General features: G+C 43.2%; 1 protein-coding gene across 2 annotated transcripts in view; it reads left to right on the top strand.

The window, feature by feature from the left end:
* Positions 1 to 655: 655 nt before the first annotated feature.
* stim1 (stromal interaction molecule 1) overlaps positions 656 to 18212 on the top strand; it is a 107139-nt gene continuing 89582 nt past the window's right edge. The window contains exons 1-2 of one of the 2 annotated variants that reach the window (XM_062974387.1): positions 656 to 2647; positions 4026 to 4321. In XM_062974387.1, the coding sequence (XP_062830457.1) occupies positions 4213 to 4321 (109 nt within the window). In that variant the 5' untranslated portion in view covers positions 656 to 2647; positions 4026 to 4212. The remainder of the gene's footprint in view (positions 2648 to 4025; positions 4322 to 18212) is intronic. The other variant, XM_062974388.1, reaches the window with a different exon arrangement.

Raw genomic sequence — 18212 nt, 5'->3', positions numbered from 1 at the left:
TATATAATGCTAATATTGTGTTATGCTAATAATATAATACATTGTATGTACATACAGCTGCTCTGAGTCCCCTTCGGGGTGAGAAGGGTGGGATATAAATGTAGTAAATAAATGCAGTAAATAAATAATTAATTTTAGACTTAGGCTCGGCCAAAGTCTGACATGACTTGAAGGCACACAACAACAACAATCCTAATTAACTTGACTATCTCATTGGCCAGAAGCAGGCCCACACTTTCCATTGAAATCCTAATAGGTTTATGTTGGTTAACATTGTTTTCATTTTCAAATATTGTATTGTTCTTTCGTTGTTGTTGTTGTTGCACTACAAATAAGACATGTGCAGTATGCATAGGAATTTGTTTGTATTTTTTTTCAAATGATAATTCAGCCCCTCAACAGTCTGAAGGATTGTGGACCGGCCCTCTGCTTAAAAAGTTTGGGGACCCCTGCTCTAATGTATTATTATTATTATTTCTGCTCTTGTGATGTTCTCCTCGTGGCGCGTTTCCACGCTCCGCCTGTAGGGGCCGCTGCCGGGCAAGCCGAAGTCTTTCGACAGCGTCCCGCCCTTTGATTGGCTGGTGGCGGCGGAGGGGGCGTGGCCTTCGCGGTCGCTAAGCCCCGCCCCTCCTCGCGCGCTCGCTCTCTCTCTCTTCTGGGTGCGCTAGAGCGAGAGAGAGAGAGCGAAAGCGCCGAGGAAGCAGCGAAAGGAGCAGCCGCCGGGCGAGACCACTCGGCGCCAGGAAAAGGGGGGGGCTCTCTGTCTTTGGGGAGAGACCACCGTCAGAGGCGGGAGGGGGGAGGAGAAAAAAGAGCGGGAAGGAAGGAAGGAAGGGAAGAAAGAAAGCGAGGGAGTTTCTCTTCTGGGCTTGGGCGATACCATTGCGCGTCGGGAGGGGGGGAGGGGGGAATAGGATAGAGAGCATAGGAAGGGAGGAACCATTTTACAGATCTGAGCGGGGGGGGGGCAGGGAATACATTAGAAGCTTTTTGGGCGGTTGGGCGGGCTTTTTTGAGACAGTTTAGGCTTTATTTTGTGTTTAGAAAAAGGGGTATCACTAGCCTGATTTCTACATTATTATAGTATTTATTAAGAGTCTTGTTTGTGTGAGGGTTTTAGTCAGAACTGGGAAAAAACCGTTGGCCAGAGTGACGCCATCTTTGCTTATTTTGAGGCAGTTGACAGGCAGCGTCGCCTGAGGGGAAAAAAAGGCGGCAGAGGGGGGTTTGAGATATATATATATATATATATATATATATATATATATGTATAAAATATTATAATATACTATAATAGGGGCTAATTAGGTTTAGCTTCCTTAAAAAGTACCTCAGGAAGTCTACCTGTGGAAAAGTAACGCTAGAATAACTTCTGGCTAGGCCTCCAAAACACTTCATTAATGTATAATATTACATATATATAATATATATACTGATTTAAGGGGGCATTATTAAGCTTAGTTTCTAGAAAAGTACCGATATATTTAAAAGGAAGGTTTAATTAGGGTTATTGTATATATATTAAAAAGGGGGTATTAATAAGGGTTATTTGCTAGAAAAGTACCTCAGCAAATACACCTGTGGGCAGGTAAAGTTTCCCCACTGGTATGCATAAATAGATATATCTTAAAAGGAGGGTTTTAATTAGAATTATTTGCTAGAAAAGTACCTCAGTGAATACACCTGTGGGATGGTAAAGCTTCCCCACTGGCCATATAGATATATATTAAAAGGAAGGTTTTAATTAGGGTCATTTTCTAGAAAAGTACCTCAGCAAATACATCTGTGGGAAGGGCAAGATTCCCCATTGGCTATATTATATATATATATTTAAAGGAGGGTTATTTGTTAGAAAAGTACCCCAAGGAATCCACCTGTGGGATGGTAAAGCTTCCCTAAAAGGGTTTTTTAAATTAAGGTTATTATCTAGAAAAGCACCCCAGCAAATACACCTGAGGGAAGGTAAATTTTCCCCACTTTATATATAATATATATATATATTAATTAGGGCTATTTTCTAGAAAACTGCCTCAGCGAATCTACCTGTGGGACCGTAAAGCTTCCCCACTGGCCAGATATATATAGATATTTATGTATAAACATATATATTAAAAGGAGAATTTTTATTAGGGTTATTTTCTAGAAAACTGCCTCAGTGAATCCACCTGTGAGACGTAAAGCTTCCCCACTACTACAGTTACTCCTGGCCATAGATATAGATATTAAAAGGGAGGTATTGATTAGGGTTATTTTCTACGAAAGTGCTTGAGGGAATCCACCTGTGGGAAGGTAACACCTCTTTGCTACCAGAACAACTCCTGCAAGGCTCTTACCTGTTCGCTCAGGTGTGTTCACCCGCCTTGCTGCTGCGCTTCGTGGAAACCCTGCCCATTCTTGGAGGAAGCCAACCCAGATTGACAGGGCCTGATCTGGATTAATTGGGCACCTGCCGCCCCTTCAGGATAACCTTTCTTTGGGACAAAGCGAAGCCAACCGAGACTATGGGCTTTCTTTCTCTTGGAGAATAAACTCAGAAGATCTGTGACTCTTCTTCCTGGATTCCTATTTGGTTTTTTTTTCTTCCTCCATCTCTCTTCCAACTGGGACAAAAAAGGAGAGATTAAAAGGATAAGAACCCAATTAGGTACAGAAAATAGCTTTTGTGTTGTTCTCAGCAATTGACAAACTGTTCTGTAGAAAAAAGGGAAGAAAGGGACCCCCTCCCCCAAGAAAAGTCTGAAGGGTTCAAAGGATTTTTAGGAGAGTGATTTTTCTTTAATTTTTGGGTGGAGCACAGCAGGAGGAGAAGAAATACTCCTTCGACATTGTGCAAAAGCCAAAGTGTAGACAACCTGCTCTATAGCCTTGGGTTTAATTAAGCAAAGTGAACAGAAATGCCTCTTTTTCTCCAGGATGGCGGAACTAAATCCGGGTTTCGGCAAGATCAGTAACTTTGCTTCAGGTAGCAGCGAAGCGGCCTCTTGGGTTGTTTCCTGAAGTAAAACCACAGCCCAAGAGTTTCATAATTTGTGCAACTGGTCTCAACTCTTATCATTTTTTAACGTCTTTAGTTGTCAGGAGTTTATTTTGGCTTTGTTTTTTGACAGGATCCAAAAGGAGACAGGTCCTCTTTATCTTACCTCATTGACAATTTTGCTTTCCCACTCTTCCCCCCCTGCATTTTAAATTTCTCTGGAGTGTTCAGCATCAAAAGAAAAGGGCTTGCTGAGCATCCAAAAGTCAGATTCATGCTGTTGTGGTTTGACATTTGAAGGCTGAGAATTAAGCTATGTGTGGTACAGTAGAGTCTCACTTATCCAACATAAACGGGCCGGCAGAATGTTGGATAAGCGAATATGTTGGATAATAAGGAGGCATTAAGGAAAAGCCTATTAAACATCAAATTGGGTTATGATTTTACAAATGAATCACCAAAACATCATGTTAGACAACAAATTTGGCAGAAAAAGTAGTTCAATACGCAGTAATGCTACGTAGTAATTACTGTATTTATGAATTTAGCACCAAAATATCACGATATATTGAAAACATTGTCTACAAAAATGCATTGGATAATCCAGAACGTTGGATAAGCGAGTGTTGGATAAGTGAGACTCTACTGTAGTTATGATAATCCCATTGCTTCCCTCCCTTCTGCCCCCCCCCCCCCCCAAAGGGAGTAAATTTCCAAATGCATTATGATTAATACATCATTCTCAATTGCTTGTAACCATTTGGAACCTGCTGGAATGACCCGTTTGGTGGGTGGGATGTATGCAAGGAACTTGTAAATAAATCTTGAAAGAGAGTGACCCAGGCCTTCTGGTATGCTTGGGAACTGTTGCTTTAATTGTTTAGGATTTAATTTCCCCCTTAACGCTTGGGCAGGCCTGCTGTGAGTGAGTACATAGGAGCAGCGTGGGGAGGCTTTGGAAATCTAGCGCAGGCTCTCTTCAGGTGTTTTCAGGAGTGAAGGGGGAAGAATACCTCCTAAAGCCTCTCTCCACCCTTTACATCTGCAGCTTTTGGAAGCAACGTGGCCTCACACCTGGATTAGAAGAGCCTTTTGGAATATAAAGAGTTGAAGGGGCCTCGGAAGAAAAGGATATCTGGGAGAGAACCTGGACTTCTTTCCCTGCCTGGGAACTGATGTTGAGGGGGAGCTGACGTTTGGAAATTACCGCAGGGTTCTCTCTGTCCGAGCAAACCATGGATGTGTGGTCCAGGATCACCGTGTGGCTCCTCTGTGGTGTCCTCCTGCAGCAGGGACGAGGGGAGAGGGCCCCCGGCACTCACCTGGATGAAGCCACCATTGCAGGTAAGGAGAAGCGCCTTCCTTCACCATGAGGGGCGGGATCCTGCTTCGTTGAGGGTCCTGCCGAGGGAAGGCTGGGACCCGGTTGCCACCTTTGGAATCTGCACCGTGGCCTGTCAGAGCTTTAACAGAGTTCAGAAGAGTTTTTGAAAATTATCTTTTTTGCTCTTAGGATTTTAAAAATATTATGTGAAATATAGTATTTTGCCATATTTATACAGTCTTCTGGTCAATTATCTTCTGCATTTTACATTGGTTGTAGCTTCCAAGTTGTGTAATAAGACTGGAGAGATAGAAACAAATATGCTCTTCAGAACAAGAGAGGCTGTTGGTTCAAGTGAGCACTCTCTCTCTGCATTTAATGGGTGCTTAGTCAAAAATGCTGGGGTTGAGAGGAGGAACATTTTAGGCCCCTTCTACATAGCAGATCCACATTATCTGCTTTGAACTGGATTATATGGGTCTACACTGCCATATAATCCAGTTCAAAGTAGATAATCTGGGTTTTATATGGCATTGTGTGTGTATGTGTGTGTGGGGGGGGGTTAATTTTGTCTAAATGTGGTGGGCAGTAACTTGTGAGTTTGAGTTTTGGAGTGATTCTGGCAAAAAGATGGGCAAAGACAACAGGAATAGATTATGGCACTCTTATGGCAGCATTTTCTATGAGTCTGCACTTAATAGGGATGTAGAAGTGTATGCATTTAAGAGTATTTTATTTTAAGCCTTTTAAGTTATTTTAATTGACTATGTTAAATGTTATTGGCTCATTAATATTTGTATTGTATATATTATATCTTATGTGTTTTACATTGCATTTTTAATGTTGTGACCTGCTTTGTGTCTCAATTGAGATAAAAACAGGCTATAAATCTACTATAGTTCACTTTGGCAGCCCCACATAGAGTGCATTGCAGTAGCCAAATCAAGATATTGCCCAGGCATGGACTTTTGTCTTAAATTAGCCCAGTCCAGCTGGGCAGATCAGTTGAAGTTGATGTGCCCAGAAGCTGCTTCTGGGGACAGAAATGGGTCCAGGCATGTCTCACTAATGAACATCTGCTTCTTCGGTTGGAGTGCAGCCCCATCCAGGTTGCTCCCCTGATGCTCAGGCTGTATTTTCTCACAAGTGAGGCATATCCCTCCCTGCTCCATAGTTTCAGGTTTTGCTTTGGTTCTCTGCAGGAAACATGAGAGGCTGTGAAGCTGACACTTAACTAAATCTGGGAAAATTGACTTGTCATTCGAATAGGAGTTTGTTTCCAAAGTTACATGTAATGAACAGCTTGAGGAAACAAAAAGGCACTTGTATCATTCGTTAAGTAGAGCTGTGCTCCTTTTTTGGACTTCCTGGCTTTGGTAAAAGTTTGATCAGTTTCCGGGCAAAGCCCAGCTTTGGATAAGAAAAATGATAGGACTGTTTTGGCACACACGAAGCAGAATATTTTTTTATGATTGTTTTGCATGATGTTCCAATGTGTTATTGGGTTCTTTCTTTAGTCAGTTTTGCTGAAGGCCCTCTGCTTGATGGGAACTCCAGGTGAGGCAGTATTGACTAATCCCCTGTTGCTTTCTGGTCATTCATAAAGACTTAGGAGCAACCTACAAATGGGACTTTACTTGCTGAGAGATGACAACTGTAACCCCCTCCTTTTCTTCCTGTTGGAAATCTCCATCCTTGCATCACGCATCTTTAAAATAGCTGCATGTCAGTATCGCCATGTAGGATGTTTCTTTTATCAGGTGGCTTGGCAAGGTGGAGGAAGGGTATGACAACTCTGTTAGGAGAGGAGTTTCCAGCACTGGTTACTGAATGGAGGAGCCATGAAATATTTGGTGATAACAGTACTAATACATATTAGATGTATCTAGGCTCCATTTCTTGGATTTATATCAGTTGCCTGTTGTGTATTTGTTTGTATACATGTGTCTTCAAGTTACCTGTCCATATTCATCCCATCATTTTCAATATCAATTATATGAATGTTATTCAAAGTCAAAATGTGTTTATATAATATCTAAAAGGAGTAGAATAATAAAGGGTAAAATCAACAGACAGTGAGCATGAGGCTTGTATAATAGTTTATACAGTTATACATATATAATATGTACATGTTAGTGTTGATGTGTTAGTTTAGTGCATTTGCTTTTGATTTAGATTTGTAGTATATTGTAGGGACTAGTTAGCAAGCTACTTCCTTTTAGTGATATATAAAAATATAAATCTGGTTTTTTTTGTATTTTTGCTATTTTATAACTTCTTCTTCTTCTTCTTCTTCTTATTATTATTATTATTATATGTATTTATTTATATCTTGCTTTGCCTCCCCCAAAGGGGACTCAAAGTAGCTTAACATAAAAGCATCAGAATAATAATATAATAATAAACTTTATTTATACCCTGTCCCATCTCCCTGAAGAGATTCCCTGAAAAAATAACAATTTAAACTATACCAATATACGAACATTAAAACTGGATTAAATATAAACAGCATTAAAAAATTCCCAGTTAAAAAACAATAAAAACAAATTCAAAGTTAAAAACCACATTTCTGAATAAATATTAGTGTCACATCAGTATCATCAGTTATTTTAAATATGTATATCCTGCCTTTGTCCCATTTGTGGACTCAAGCCAGTTTACAACAGATTTAAAAAACATAGTTAAAAGTTCACACAATACAAAGGTTAGAAAGCAAACTGTCAAATTAAAACCAGTGCAGAATGAAAATCATAAGAAACTCAACAATGCAACAAAAATAACAAATATAAAACGCAGCACATTGTACAAAACCTGCCGTGCTTAAGCAACAGGTCTGCAAATGTGTACCAGAATAGAAAGGTCTTCTTCACCTGTTTATGGAAAGAGCATGAAAGCTGTCAGTTTAACCCAGTGTTTTTTAAACTGTGCTTCAGATCCTAGAAATCCCAGCCAGCTTACCTGCTGTTAGGAATTGTGGGAGTTGAAGTCCAAAACATCTGGAGCAGCACAGTTTGAGAAATTCTGGTCTAACCTCTTTGGTAAGAGAGTTTCAGAACCTGCAGGGAGCCACCAAGAAGCCCTAGGTCTCTTCCATATTCAGGCTAAATGCCCTCTTGCAGGTAATCAGACAGGTAAAAGGGCCTCTCCAGCAGATCTCAAAATATAGAAGGGTTTTAAAGGAAAGTACAGGATAGTCCTTCAGATAGCTCAGATCTCTGCCTTAGAAAGACTGTTTGGCCATCATTGAGAAGTGGCCTTCCTCAGTGTGCCCTCATCCAACATAGCAACAGTTTATATCTTGGAAAAGTGACCTTTCTGGACTGCAGCTTTCAAAATCCCAAAGTTACCCAAAGTAACTTTTCCCCCATGTTTAATTCCATGCCATGTTTGAGCCTCTTGCAACCATATTACTCATGCCCTCACCTGTGTTATTCAATAGTAATTACTATTATAGGCTAGGAATTTTATTTGAGAGGCATTAGCAACCCAGGAGCAGTGGGTTTTTTTAAGGCATTGGATTTCCCAACTCAGCAACCAGGCTTATCAATCCTGCTTAGAGAGCAACCAATCCGGGTTCTTCAGCCACAGAACCTTTTTGCAATGTGGTTGTTCTGTGACACATTCCTTTGGCTGAACTTCCTGCTCCCCTGTTTGCAGAATTCGCAGTTTCACCTAGGGAGGTGCCAGCAGGAGGGCCAGATGCTCCTCCAAGTCTTCCCTTTGGACAGGAGGGTGATGATCCAAGCAGTAAAATACAACAAAATCCAGAATATGATGATGCTTTTACTTGGCCACCTAAAAAACCCACAAATATCATGCAAACTTTCAAAGGCAAATATTTTAAAAAGAAATCATACAATGTAAGAGTTTCAGGCCTACATTTTCTCTCAAATGTTTGTACATTAAAATGGTCTGGAGGGATTCAATATAAGTTGAGTCTGCTCCCTTTTTTGGACAGGTGGAGATGGACCAGGGATGAAGGGCAGTAAAATTTCAACTTGACTGCCTCTTCCTTAGGGGGAGAACAATTTCTCAAGCTGCCTTTGTACAGTCACATCTGGAAAAACATTTAGAGTTTAAGTAGATAAAACTCGTGAATTGTAGTCCAAGTGAAAGGGTTCGTTTTCCTTGTTGGAAGTCAACATCTCAAACAAGTAAACTCCAGTCTACTGCTCCCTCTTGTTAAAGATTCTACTGTTGCACCAAAACTGGGAGGGATAGCTAACACTCCAGAAGGCAGAAGCAGAATTCAAAACGATCTTAACAAATTAGAGAAATGTGCCAAAACTAACAAAATGAAGTTCAACAGGGACAAATGCAAGATACTTCACTTCGGCAGAAAAAATAGAATGCAAAGATACAGAATGGGGGACGCCTGGCTCGATAGCAGTACGTGTGAAAAAGATCTTGGAATCCTTGTGGACAACAAGTTAAACATGAGCCTACAATGTGATGCAGCAGCGAAAAAAGCCAATGGGATTCTGGCCTGCATAAATAGGGGTATAGCATCTAGATCCAGGGAAGTCATGCTACCCCTCTATTCTGCCTTGGTCAGACCACACCTGGAATACTGTGTCCAATTCTAGGCACCGCAATTGAAGGGAGATGTTGACAAGCTGGAAAGCGTCCAGAGGAGGGCAACTAAAATGATCAAGGGTCTGGAGAACAAACCCTATGAGGAGCGGCTTAAAGAGCTGGGTATGTTTAGCTTGCAGAAGAGAAGGCTGAGAGGAGACATGACAGCCATATACAAATATGTGAGGGGAAGTCATAGGGAGGAGGGAACAAGCTTGTTTTCTGCTGCCCTGGAGACTAGGACACGGAACAATGGCTTCAAACTACAGGAAAGAAGATTCCACCTGAACATCAGGAAGAACTTCCTGACTGTGAGAGCTGTTCAGCAGTGGAACTCTCTGCCCTGGACTGTGGTGGAGGCTCCTTCTTTGGAGGCTTTTAAGCAGAGGCCGGAAGGCCATCTGTCGGGGGTGCTTTGAATGAGATTTTCCTGCTTTTTGCAGGGGGTTGGACTGGATAGCCCGTGAGGTCTCTTCCAACTCTACGATTCTATGATTCTATTCTGTACCTTAAAATCCAAGAAACACATTCAGTGGGTAGCCATGTTGGCTACACAGCAAAATATCACAAAGGAGATTTCCAGATAATTGTGATGCCTTTATTGGGCCAGCTGTAAAACACACAATATACCATGCAAGGTTTTGGAGCTTCATTGGGTTCTCTTTCAGGCAAAAATGCCTGAAAGCAAAAAAGCAGTGAGGAGCAGGGGGAGACTACTGTATTTGCAAAGTAAATTGAACTAATTTAAAAGTTAAATACAGTTAACTAATCTGTAGAAGTAACTGAAATCTCTAGAATTGAAGGGTATTTTTATGTGTCTGAAATGACCACAGCCTTCCAGTTGTAGAAGATTGGCTGGATCTTTATCCCTCAGCCCCACAGAGTTCAGAAAAAAAGACAATGAGTCACTCGTGAGATTTTTTTCTCACCCAGTGGGAATTGCACGGAACTGGAGGGAGTGCAAATGGACCGTGCTTTCAGTCTCATTCCTTCTCTGGATGCCACGGTTATTTCAGGGCTTTGTGTTGCTTAGGATCCATCCCTTCCAGCCACAGTGGGCTAATACTGGCCTTTAACTACATCAAGAATAGGTAAAGTGCTGCCCATGCGCCAAATGCTGTCTGCTATGACAGAGGGGTCTAGTTTCTTTGTTCATCTATGAGCAAAGATGCTCCTAGGTAGCATGGGGGACAGTTTTGCTAAAAGCATTCCAGATATGTCTGTCAGGCTGCCTAAAAGACACTGGGAGACAATTCCTTTGATTTTTATTTCTTCAGTAGTTCAGGTACCCGACAATGCCTGGGTTATTAGGTTATTTGTAACACTATTTATTAGAAAACATCATTGATTGTTTTTGGGTTTTATGAATAGTCTTGTTAGCAAATGCATAAAGATATAAACTACCACTTGCATTATCCCAGGTCCATTTCCCCCAAACCCCTCCAGTACTTAAAGTTGGTCATGATGGGTTTGTGTGCCAAGTTTGGGCCAGATTCATCGATGGTGGGATTCACAGTACTTACTCTCTGGGTCTAGCAGCCACCCATATACAAATATCCATACTTAAAAATATATTTACACATTTATTACATATATAAAAAATAAAGGACTAGTATATATATTCAGCATTCCCCGGGTTTGCATTTTCTTTGTTTATCTTTCTTTCTCAGTTTGCCTCATACACCTAATCCCTCTCTCTTCTTTTTCTTTTCTTCACCTAGATACAGCCAATTTGCTTCATTCTTTTCTTTTAGTTCAAAACCCTCAATTATTTAATTTTTATTTAATGAAGGGTAAGAGTGCCAAGTTTGGTCCAGATCCATCAAGTCATGAGGAGACTTTTGTGATAGTCCGACCAACCAACAAACATTGCATACATATTTTAACATGTGTATACGAACACACACACACACATATACACAAACATACACACACATATACATTGGGTATATTGGAAAAGGTGCAACTACCAAAATTTCTCTCTTACCCCCACAGCAGGGCTTTCAAGGGGCTCCCACATTTTCACTTCATGAAGATCTCTACTGAGCAGAAACAAGAAGGGGTTCTCCACTACACATGCACACACCCCAAACATGCTATTTGCTCCATGTTTCCATCACAAATGGTATGAGACCTTCTATGCCCCAAGAGGTGATGTTGTGTGAGACAGAAAGAATTACTCTGAGGGCAAAATGCCTTAGCTAGGTGGGGGAAAATGTTGCCCTTGCTGTTCTTTGCCCATCAGATAATAAGGCAGGGCAGGTGGCTGAAATCTGGGACATTGTTGAGATGTTAGTTGTGTAAAAGGTCTACCTTGCAATGCTTGGTTCTGCTTGAAAAGATGACTTGAGTATGGCTTTGGATAGAGCTGGACCTGTCCATTCAGAACTGGCTTCTAATAGGGTACATTTGTCCTCTTCCATCTTTTGACCCCAAGAGGAAGGGTCACTTGACATGGCTTAGTACTTTTTCAGACTATTTCCTGCTTGGCAGGGGTTTGGACTAGGTGGCCACGTGGTCTATTCCAACTCTGTTATTCTGTGCTGTTCAGCCCTTGAGCTAAGGTGGATGGCGGAGATGATCTACTTCATCTATGCCTCCCAGCTCCCTGAACTTTCTCTCTCCCCTTTCCCTGTGAGAAATGAAGTGATGAGTAAGCTGAAGCAATTAATGAGGTTATTAACATGGATTAGTAGCTATATTAGCCTGTTGCAGCAAATATCGTAAAGTTTGGTGGCATGGTTCAGCCTTAATTCATTCTGGAATGAGCTTTTATGAGCCAGTCCAGTCCATCGGGGACAGATGTGTTATCCTTCAATTGCCAGACTTATAATTCTTTTGCTTGGTTTGGGTGGAAATTGTAAACAATGGAGTAGGATGAAACACAGATCATGAAGATGAGTGTCACGGTGCCTGTGGACTGAATTGTAGTTTTGTTGATGAGCTGATTAACTCATTCCAGGTGGTTAAAATATTTTCTCCTTGTTCAAGACACAGGAGACCAGCTTTTACTCCTTTGTGAAATTGCATTCAGCTGTTTCTTATTGACATTTCTTTGTTCAAGGACAGCTGCCAACAGAATATTACTGGGGCTGAAATATCCTCCCACTGGTTTTTGAATACTAATACTTTTAATGTCAGTATGTTCATGTATTTTTTTCAGCAGAAATGCAACTGTTTGCCAAAAATGTCCCAAGTGTGTTACGCATAGGATTCTGTTATTGCATGCCTCCAAGTCAATTTATTATTATCCAGAATTATCCAGGTTCCCTTTGAGTCTGCAAATTGTGGTTTGTCTAAGGGTCAATACTTGAACCATTGGGCCATGTTGGTTCTTTCTGTCCATTGGGTATGTTTCACAATGGAGGAAAGTACCAGGGATGTTACGGTCCCTTCATATTCTGTATGGAATTATTACTTTTGGTTCTAGAGTTGGTGCTTGGTTTTGCCATTTTGATGTCTGGAGAACAAGCCGTATGAGGAGCGGCTTAAAGAGCTGGGCATGTTTAGCCTGCAGAAGAGAAGGCTGATTTGAGACATGATAGCTATGTATAAATATGTGAGGGGAAGTCATAGGGAGGAGGGAGAAAGCTTGTTTTTTGCTGCCCTGGAGTTCCCTGGACGCGGAACAATGGTTTCAAACTACAGGAAAGGAGATTCCACCTGAACATTAGGAAGAACTTCCTAACTGTGAGAACTGTTCGGCACTGGAGCTCCCTGCCTTGGAGTGTGGTGGAGGCTCCTTTTTTGAAGGTTTTTAAGCAGAGGCTGGATGGCCATCTGTCGAAGGTGCTTTGAATGTGATTTTCCTGCTTCTTGGCAGGGGGTTGGACTGGATGGCCCGTGAGCTCTCTTCGAATTCTATGATTCTATGGTGTACTTTTTAGTTAGGAACTGTAAGTGGCAATTACTCCAGAATAAGAAATGTTCTGGTCGCCTCTCTCTTGTAGGTTGTCTCTGGATAGAAGTCTGGCTATCTTTGCCTGGGTTTTCCCCCTCTCATTGTTTCACTGGTGGGTTTTGTCTTCTGAGAAATGACTTATTTAAATCTGTATGTTACTGAATTTCTACCTAAGGCTAATGAGATATGGAGTGTGGCTTATGTGATCAGAGTGGGAGTCACTAATATTCTGATTAAATGTGGCCATGATGTAATGGGAGGATTGCAAGTCAGCCTTCCACGATTGCTGGGGCCGAGGGTGCAAGATCCCCCATAGAAGTGGAAAAAGTGCATTTTAAAAACCCACAATTTTTTTTTACTTGGGAAAACAAAGTGGCACTGGAGGACCTAGAGGTTCCTAGCAAGAACATTTATAATTATACACACCAGATAGCAATATATATTGTTCTTGTATAAATGTATCCAGGTTCATAGTGAAGGGGACAAGGACGAGACCTGATTTTATTTGATTAATAAATAGCAATAGTACTTACTTAGGCGATCCCTCGACGTTCGAGGACGATGGTCTTCCAACCTTGGTATCTTGGGCGTGTGTTCTTAGGTGACTGAAGAGACCGATTCTTGACCCGCATATTCTCCCGCAGTGAGGACATCGGTTTCCAGGTGGAAGGCGGTCCCGGTCGGGGTTAGCTTGACGCTCCTTCCTCTTGGCACGTTTCTCCCTTAAGCCCTCCGTTCGTGCCTCTTCAAACTCCGCAGCACTGCTGGTCACAGCTGACCTCCAATTAGAGCGCTCAAGGGCCAGGGCTTCCCAGTTCTCAGTGTCTATGCCACAGTTTTTAAGGTTGGCTTTGAGCCCATCTTTAAATCTCTTTTCCTGCCCTCCAACATTCCGTTTCCCATTCTTGAGTTCAGAGTAGAGGAGCTGCTTTGGGAGACGGTGATCGGGCATTCGGACAACGTGGCCAGTCCAACGGAGTTGATGGCGTAAGAGCATCGCTTCAATGCTGGTGGTCTTTGCTTCCTCAAGCACGCTGACATTTGTCCGCCTGTCTTCCCAAGAGATTTGCAGGATTTTCCTGAGACAACGCTGATGGAAACGCTCCAGGAGTTTGGTGTGACGTCTGTACACAGTCCACGTTTCGCAGGCATAGAGCAGGGTTGGGAGGACAATGGCTTTATAAACAAGCACCTTGGTCTCTCTACGGATGTCCCGGTCATCGAACACTCTCTGCTTCATACGGAAAAATGCTGCACTCGCAGAGCTCAGGCGGTGTTGTATTTCAGTGTCGATGTTGACTTTTGTGGAGAGGTGGCTACCAAGGTAGCGGAAATGGTCAACATTTTCTAATGTTGCACCGTTAAGCTGTATTCCTGGCTTTGCAGAGGGATTAGCTGGTGCCTGTTGGAAGAGCACTTTGGTTTTCTCGATGTTCAGTGAGAGGCCGAGCTTCTCGTATGCTTCTGCGAAGGTGTTTAGAGTGGCTTGTAGGTCTTCTTCTGAACGCGCACAGACTACGTTGTCATCAGCATATTGGAGTTCTATAACAGATGTTGTGGTGACCTTGGTTTTGGCTCTCAGTCTGCTGAGGTTAAATAGCTTGCCATCTGTCCGATAGATGATTTCCACTCCGGTGGGAAGCTTCCCATCAACAAGGTGAAGTATCATAGCGATGAAGATGGAAAATAAGGTGGGGGCAATAACACATCCCTGCTTGACACCTGATTCAACCTTAAATGGGTCACTTTGGGAGCCGTTGCTGTCCAAGACTGTTGCCATCATGTCATCATGGAGGAGCCGCAGGATGTTCACAAATTTGTCAGGGCACCCGATTTTTTGGAGGATGGTCCAGAGAGCGCTGCGATTCACTGTGTCGAATGCCTTTGCAAGGTCAATGAATGCCATGTACAGAGGTTGGTTTTGTTCCCTGCATTTTTCTTGGAGCTGTCGAGCAGTGAAGATCATGTCCACTGTTCCTCTGGAGGGGCGGAAGCCATTCTGGGATTCTGGGAGGGTGTCTTCTGAGACAGGGAGAAGGCGGTTTGCAAGGATTCTTGCGAGGATTTTCCCGGCGGAGGTTAGAAGGGAGATACCACGATAGTTCCCGCAGTCTGTTCTGTCCCCTTTCTTGAAAAGGGTGATGATGGTGGCATCCTTGAAGTCTGCTGGGATTTTCTCGGTCATCCACACCTTTTCAATAAGCTGGTGGAGTTGTTGCATCAGCTCAGGTCCACCCTCTTTGAAGATTTCAGCGGGAATCCCATCAGGTCCGCTAGCTTTGTTGTTTTTTTGTTGGCTGATGGCATTGCTGACTTCTTCCAAACTAGGCAGTGCTGCAAGCTCATCCCTGGTTTGTTGTTGCGGGATTTGTGAGAGGGTCTCTTCGGCCACATTGGAGCTGCGATTCAGCAGGTTCTGGTAGTGCTCTTTCCAACGTAGTGCAATTGATGTTTTGTCCTTCAGAATTTTGGTTCCATCTGATGAGCGTAGGGGCTGTATGCCATGGTTTCTTGGTCCATAAATGATCTTTGTGGCTTTGAAAAATCCCTGAGCGTCATGGGTATCTGCAAGGTGTTGGATTTCTTCAGCCTTCTTTGTCCACCAGATGTTCTTGAGTTCTCTGGTCCTTCTTTGGACCTCGGCTTTTGCACTGGCATAGATCTTTTTCTTGGCAGCACAGTTGGTGTCTCTCTGCCATGTTTGGAAGGCTTTCCTTTTGTTATCAATCAGCTGTTGGATCTCTTTGTCGTTATCATCAAACCAGTCTTGATGTTTCTTAGTTAGGTATCCAATGCTTTCTTCGCAGGCTGTGATGATGGAGGTCTTCAGTTTGTTCCAATGTTCCTCAACATTTTCGGGGTGTTCTGTGGGTAGATGATCTTTGAGTGTTGTTTGGAGAAGGGCTCGTTTGGAGGGCACCTGAAGGGCTTGGGTGTTCATTTTTCGCCTTGTTTTCCTTCCTTGGAGTCTGCGTTTGGGGACGATCTTGATAGCCATCGTGGATCGGATTAGCCTGTGGTCTGTCCAGCAGTCATCAGTACCTGTCATGGCTCTTGTGAGAAGCACATCGCGGCGGTCTCTGGCACGTGTGATAACATAGTCCAGGAGGTGCCAATGCTTTGACCGAGGGTGCTTCCATGATGTCTTGAGCTTGTTTTTCTGGCGGAAGAGCGTGTTGGTGATGACAAGGTTGTGCTCTCCGCATTTGGTGAGAAGCAAGATGCCATTCGAGTTGCTGTTTCCGACCCCGTCTTTTCCTATGATCCCTGGCCACAGGTCAGAGTCCCTTCCGACTCTTGCGTTAAAGTCCCCCAGGAGGATGATTTTGTCCTCCTTAGGTATCTCCGATAGGATGGTATCCAGCTGACAGTAAAATTTTTCCTTGATGTCTTCGTCAGCATCTAGAGTTGGTGCATAGGCGCATATGATGGTTGCCTGTTGGTTTTTGGCAAGGTTAATTCGGAGGGTTGAAAGTCGTTCGTTGATGCCAGTGGGTGCTTCAGTCAGGTGCTTCACCAGGTCGTTTCTGATAGCAAAGCCAACTCCGTGTATTCTTCTTCGCTCTTCTTCAGGTAGTCCCTTCCAGAAGAAGGTGTAGCCTCCCTTTTCTTCCTTCAGCTGCCCCTCTCCTGCTCTCCGGGTCTCCTGAAGGGCTGCTATGTCGATCTTGAAGCGTCCCAGCTCTCTTGCAATGAGAGCAGTCCTGCGTTCGGGGCGCTCGCTGTCAGTGTTATCTAACAATGTCCGTACGTTCCATGTTCCAAAGTTCATTTTTCTTTTTTGGCCGCAGAGTGGTGACCCCTCTGGACGCGGCAGTCCAGTCAGGGTAGGAGAGGCAGACTATGTTTAGGGCACCTTTTCTAGCCCCTTCCCCGTGTGGGGTGAGCAGAGCGGATCCTAAAAAGGGCTGCTCAGTCATGGATACAGCTGCCGGACTACTCAACTGCCTCGGTCCTTGAGGTAGAACGACTGAGTCCATATCCACCGCCCATGTGCCAGTCTGTGACTAGGGGCTTCCAGATTTCACAGTCCTGCCCCCGTCGCCACTCGCTGATCGCCATGGGACTTTTGTAGGTTTGTTTTTATTTTTGTTGGAAGACGCCTGTGCGTGATTTTTTTTAATGTGTGGAGGTCGGTGCACGGCCGGTCAACACACAGTCTTCACAGAGTGAGGTTCCAGCAGTGGTGTGGTTAACACAACGACAGTGGCTTCTCAGTCTGTTGCAGCCTTCTTCCGCCTTCACAGCCGTTGTAACATGTACCATGTTATCCTCCGCCTGCTCCGCCGTTGAGGTCTTTGGGTCTTCGGATTGTGCTTGGTCTGGAACCTCCCCTGCGGCCACTCCTGGGAGTGCATCACTCCAGTGCCCACAGGTTCATCGGAACACGCAAGCCCCCTCACCACGGCAAGGTGACAATCCATCGAGGGGGATAGCAATAGTATGAAGAATCGGTTTGATTACATAAGGTCTTTTTGTAGTTGAAACATTTTACATGCATTTTGATGTAAGATAATATACCAAGTTGTAATTTGTCTATTGTTAATAATTTTTGTTGTGCTACCCCCCCCCCCCCCGCTTTTTTTCTTTTAGCCGCCTCAGAAGAAGAGCATTAAATATTACTAGGTTGAAAAGGATTGGGATTATTAGAAAAATAAAGTTGTCTTATCAAATTTTATATATATGTATATATTGCTGTTTTAAATTACTTTTTTTCTAATTTCACATTGTCCAAACTGTTTTTGTGGTAAGCTGTCAGGAGATGTCATGTTTTAATTGAATTGTTTAGGTTTAGGTCTTAATTAAGGGTTTTATGCCCAGTTGCTTCCTTACTGACCAGGAGCAAGCTGGGTTGCATTTTCCTTGCTGTCACTCTCTTGTCCCAGAAGAAAGTAATAACGGATTTCAATTCTGATTGAACCACTTGAGCAGCAGGATCTCAACCTGCTTCAGTTGCGGCTGATAGTTGACACAGTCTCCAGCTGTATTGTCTGCAGGTTTACTCTGCCCCAGATCAAATATTTAGCAAGCACGATTTTCAAGAGTCAGGCTGGATCAATACTGTGGCCTCTCCTGGCAAATCAGAGGTTGTCTCAGCCTTCTGCTCCATTTCTCCTCCTTGTTGCTGGTTGCGTCATCTATTGGCACCTGGTTATATGTTTAAAAGCAGCCAATCTGTCTATCACTGCTTTTTTATCCCAAGGAAAACAGTGCCTAGGTTTTTCTCCTTTTCCTTCTTCTTAACCCCCTATTGCCTTTTTTGGCTTTGCCTTTATTGTGGGTAAACTCTGGTGCTCTGAAGTCAACACAGATGGATCTGCTTGGAAGGCAAATAAGAACGGGCTGGTTGTTTCCTTTAACATGGCTTGCGCTTCCTGAAACGAAAGGGAACACAGTTGGAGGCGCCTGAAAGTTTTCCTGAACAAAGTGTGGGT

Source organism: Anolis carolinensis, chromosome 3 (assembly GCF_035594765.1).
Source record: "Anolis carolinensis isolate JA03-04 chromosome 3, rAnoCar3.1.pri, whole genome shotgun sequence".
Taxonomy (NCBI): domain Eukaryota; kingdom Metazoa; phylum Chordata; class Lepidosauria; order Squamata; family Dactyloidae; genus Anolis; species Anolis carolinensis.
This window is presented reverse-complemented; position numbering and strand designations above follow the sequence as displayed.